Raw genomic sequence first — 4,749 nt, forward strand, 5'->3', positions numbered from 1 at the left:
CGGAGAGGGAGGATGAGGAGGGGGCCGCCGGGGAAGAGTGAGGAGGAGGAGGGGGCCGCCGGGAGATAGGGAGGAGGAGGGGGAGAAGGAAGGAGGCACCTTGGGGGTGCCGACGACGACGATGACGAAGGAGAGGGGACGGCGGCGACGGCGACGGCAGCGACGGCGACGGAGTGACGGTATGTGAGTGTGAGGGGGGAAGTGAGGGGACGCGCGCGCGGGGCGGTTTTGGATAAGGGCTTTAGTGGTAGCTGATGTCTACTACACAACCTTCTTCTTGTAGACGTTGTTGGGCCTTCAAGTGCCACTACACCATGACAAAACTTAGGGGTCACTTTATCTGCCGGGAAAACTAGCTAGTAGAGGCAGACTATCTGCCAGGAATGCCTTTTGCCGGCAATTGCAAACTGCCCTCGAAAGTCCCGTCGGGAAAGACAATTCCCGACACTTACAAGAAACCCCGGCAATTACTTTGACCTGACTGACCGAAGCTTTGCCGGCAGTTAGCACAATTCCTGGCACATAGATTTTTGCTGGCAGGCTAGCAATGCAGGGCAGTTAGAACAATTCCTGGCAATCGATATGCCCTTAATCAATTACACTGCCAACACACAAATCCCCTTCGAGTTCAACCGATATCACTTCTCTCCACTGAATTTTGTACAATAATCTAGAATACAATGTAGAGTAATTAAAGTCACATCAACTGAGACATAATATATATCTCAACAATACATCATGTCTGCATACATACATTGGTATACACTTTGTAGGTTCACAAGTCCAGTACTACATCACATCCAAAAGGACAACAATCCATCGTGTCTAGATATATACATAGGCATACATTTGTAGGTTCATATGTCCAGTATTACATCACTAGATATATACCATCATGTCTCAGTAAGAAACTGATCCATCCTAGAGCGCTACTTCATCAGATAGATACTAAAATGTCCATACCTTCTTTAGATGCTAGAAATAGATCCTTTTAGCTCACAGAACACACATCTACGAACTTGTGACTGCAAGAGTAGTATACTAGTGACCTGAAAAAAGAAGTAACCAATTACAGCATCTCACAAGTATTGAAGTTCGAGAATGCATTTTGAAAATCACCTAAAAGCATGACCTAGTCAGAATTATATTTCTCCCTCCTATCCATATTAATTGATGCTGGGTTAGTACAAAGTTAGTAGAGAGTACAACAGTTATTCCCCTGAAAAATATACGGACACAAGGACCATATACACATACCGAACATGCTTTATGAACAACAGTTAATCCTTGACGTGTCCCAGGATAGCATGCACGTACCCAATCATATCAGTCACCCAACCTTCACCTTGAACAAATACAAAGAAGAAAGCAAGCAGCACATCGACGCGAGGAAGCCAATTTTCCGTGAGCCCACACAACTCGTCGAGTCCTAAAATGCACTGATGCATCTTCACATAAAAAAATCCAGCTACTTGTGAGCCTAATCAAATGACCAGCTCTATTACTTCCATGATAGTGGCTGAAATGTCAGATATACTAGCAAGGAAATCATTTACTTGTGAATATTCTGAATGAAGAGCAGAACCTAGAATATTTTTGCCTTTGCTAAAAAAAATAAGAATAAAGATGATAGTTTCAAGTAGCAACTCACCATTTTCCTTTGGTAACGAGCCAAGGAAGCACTCTCTTGACGGTGACCCCCCGATCACATTCGCTTCCACTCTGTGCAAGCACAAGAATTTTCTTTCTATTCCATTTCACACCATTCACATGACCCAGCAAGGTTTTTTCTACAAAGATCAGAGTGCAAAGTATAAGTATGTTAGGAGAGAAAGTGAATTTGATGGCACATGTGTTCTGGTCCCACCACATGTAAATTTTAAGAGGAAAAGCCAGCTACAGCCATCAACCACAAAATACTGACCAATCTCTCCACAAATAAGACAATATTGCAATGAATACATGTTACACGCCGCTGCAGCTGCATCACTTCATTAAAAAACATAATCACTTTCATAATAGCAAGATACATCTATTCATCACGCTTATTCCAGAAACTTGTCATATTAACGTAGATAACTTAATTACACCATGTACTTTCAGGGAAGGGGGCGAACAACAAAATCATATATCCAACCATCAGATATGACATGCAGTTTTACAAGCTCCCGACCATCTTACATATGCAATGAAAGCAGAAAGACATCTCAGTATCTCACAAACACAACCAGGGCACAAAATGTGGCATTAAGTATAACTAAAGAACTGCATTTCAGAAAATATGTATGCTAGCAGACTCAAAATCAATTGTCACAATGTCATCTGGCCACATTTCTGAACAAGCAAGAACGGCAGACCCACAAAAGCCCATGTTATGTCACTTATATTTGCTGCCTATATATGCAGAACTGTAAACAAAATATCATAACAAACCCTAGAATGATTATTTGTTCTAAGGCAACAACGCTAGAATCAAAAGGGCTTGTTTCACTGCAGAAATTCTAAACAGCACATATGAATTTGATTGATTAAGCTATATTTGGAGTGGAGATTTGCTTTCAACAAGAGGGGAAGAGAGACTAAAACAAAACATATTTAGTACACCTATCATGCAGCAAAACTCTCGACAATAAACTTTATCTGGACCATTCAGTTACTATCTGTAAGTGTTGGAATTCTGCCCATGGATCAATCACATCAGAGACGACGAACACTCACACACAAAAAAAACTTGTAGCCAAGGGCTTGTATTGTCCCTCTTTTTTTCACTTTTTCTTGTCAGCTTCCTGTGGTACAATGTCACGCACCAGCATATGTGTAAATATGCATGAGACAACCGACCAAGGACTTGCTTGTTCTTGATCTTGAAACCAACTCGTACATGGCCGTCCTAGTACTACCAGTACCAGGACACTTAATCACCGGCCACACTGAACACAATTAGCCTAAACCTACTCAGATACATCTAGTACTCTTCCACGCGTAGACACCTCAAGACATACTTGTAGTTGCAGCCGGTGCTCTCTGTCACTCATCCTTCGTAACTGAAGAACAAAAGACAGTAATTTGTGCTGCGTGCAGCTTACTGCAGCGTTTTCTTCTCCTTTTATTTATATGCTGTTACAGTAACAGAATCATCCTAGTCTACCGGCCACGTTTGAGCTAACGGCTGCGCCATCCCACAGCCACTTGCACGCTGCCTCAACGCCGCCATGTCCGGCATGATCTCGTGCCATCCCACAAGAGCGAACACTGCGGCACTAGCTACTGCATGCAGAAAAACAAAGACTACATGCATGCACCAGAACAGACTCCCGGTGCATGCTTATTCTGACGAAACTGAATAATAAACACTTAGCTAACTGAAGACAGTGCAGCAGGAATTACAGTGGCCAACAATACTAGGGTGAGAAAGTTCTAGTAACTCACTTTTGCGTTAATTAACCTAGCTGAAATAGCAAGCACTTCTCTAGCAACTCGTACATGACTCAAGATTACTCCTAACAGTAAGAAGTAGAGCAGAGGAACGAAAAGGTACAAGAGGGAGCAGCATACGGACACAGGTTGAGGAAAGCAGAAGAACAGAGAGGTTGTGGGCGCCGGACCTGCAGGCTTACCTGACATGGCAGGGGCACACCATAGGCAACGCAAGGTGAAAGGCATGTAGAGCTTAGAGGGCACCGAAGGCCAGGCGCAGCCCGCCAGCGCGGTCGCCATGGTGAACAAACTTGCCGGCGCAAGCGTCGACTGCGTGCTCTGGACGGAGGAGAAATCGCCAGGCGGTTTGCGGAGGTCGCCTCCGACGGATCCCTCAGCCGGCCGTCATCGTGAACATCACGGTGGAAGCGCCAGCGACAGGGGCGGCTTGGGGAAGTGGAGATGACGGAAACAGCTCTTGGTTCGGATGGTGGATAGAGAAGACTGGAGGAGGCGGGTCGATCCAGGGACGGATTTGGGAGATGCGGCGCGCCGGCGCCGGTGTGGGTGTAGAAGCAGCGAGATCTGGGAGGCGATGCCTCGCTGCGGAAGGTGGACGATTGGATAAGGTAACTCGAAAAAAAAGAATGGATAAGGTAGGGGGGGAATGGATGGCTGTGAGAAACCCGCGGAGCGAAATTTTAACTGTCACGCGCACTCGGGGTGTATATTTCGCACCCTGTCTGTCTCCAGGTGCCGGCAGATTTTCTGCCTTGCACAAAGGTTCCCGGCAGTTTATCTGACGTAGCAAATAAACACCTGTCTCCGGCAGATGGACTGACCTAGTTGCAGAAGTTGTCCCGGCAGATTTCGTGACCTAAATTACTTTTCCCGGCAGTTAGAGCATTCCTGGCAGATACATTGCCCTGTATCTCATATTTTCCCCGGCACTTAATTGCCCTTAAACTCATGCCGTGGTGTAGTGTGCAGAGGTTTGTAGGACAGTATCAAATTTCCCTCAAGTGAATGATCTAAGGTTTATCAATCCGTGGGAGGCGTAGGATGAAGATGGTCTCTCTCAAACAACCCTGCAACCAAATAACAAAGAGTCTCTTGTGTCCACAACACACCCGATACAATGGTAAATTGTATATGTGCACTAGTTCGGCGAAGAGATGGTGATACAAGTGCAATATGGATGATAGATATAGGTTTTTGTAATCTGAAAATATAAAAACAGCAAGGTAGCAAGCGATAAAAGTGAGCGTAAATGGTATTGCAATGCTAGGAAACAAGGCCTAGGGTTCATACTTTCACTAGTGCAAGGTCTCT

General features: G+C 45.1%; 1 protein-coding gene across 3 annotated transcripts; it reads right to left on the reverse strand.

Annotated features, from left to right (window-relative positions):
- Nucleotides 1-688: 688 nt before the first annotated feature.
- On the reverse strand, nt 689-4,172 carry LOC123051919 (uncharacterized). Of its 3 annotated transcripts, none has more exons than XM_044474919.1 (3): nt 3,606-4,101; nt 1,652-1,790; nt 689-1,049 (listed from the first exon to the last, which is right to left on the reverse strand). In XM_044474919.1, the coding sequence occupies exons 1-3, from the start codon at nt 3,715-3,717 to the stop codon at nt 992-994; spliced, it is 309 nt and encodes a 102-aa protein (XP_044330854.1). In that variant the 5' UTR covers nt 3,718-4,101; the 3' UTR covers nt 689-991. The 3 variants fall into 3 exon arrangements, 2 of the variants coding, with proteins under 2 accessions (XP_044330854.1, XP_044330855.1); XM_044474920.1 differs by having other exon boundaries at nt 3,618-4,100; XR_006424376.1 differs by having other exon boundaries at nt 1,318-4,172.
- Between the last annotated feature and the right edge of the window lie 577 nt (nt 4,173-4,749).

This window comes from Triticum aestivum, chromosome 2D (genome assembly GCF_018294505.1).
Source record: "Triticum aestivum cultivar Chinese Spring chromosome 2D, IWGSC CS RefSeq v2.1, whole genome shotgun sequence".
Lineage (NCBI taxonomy): Eukaryota > Viridiplantae > Streptophyta > Magnoliopsida > Poales > Poaceae > Triticum > Triticum aestivum.

Coding starts and splice junctions, on each gene's coding strand:
- LOC123051919 (XM_044474919.1), bottom strand. CDS start 3,717: ATGGCGACCGCGCTGGCGGGCTGCGCCTGGCCTTCGGTGCCCTCTAAG. Junction 1,791..3,605: donor CATGTCAGGTAAGCCTGCAG/GTCCGGCGCCCA, acceptor TGATCTTTGTAG/AAAAAACCTTGCTGGGTCAT. Junction 1,050..1,651: donor CTCGTTACCAAAGGAAAATG/GTGAGTTGCTAC, acceptor TTCTTTTTTCAG/GTCACTAGTATACTACTCTT.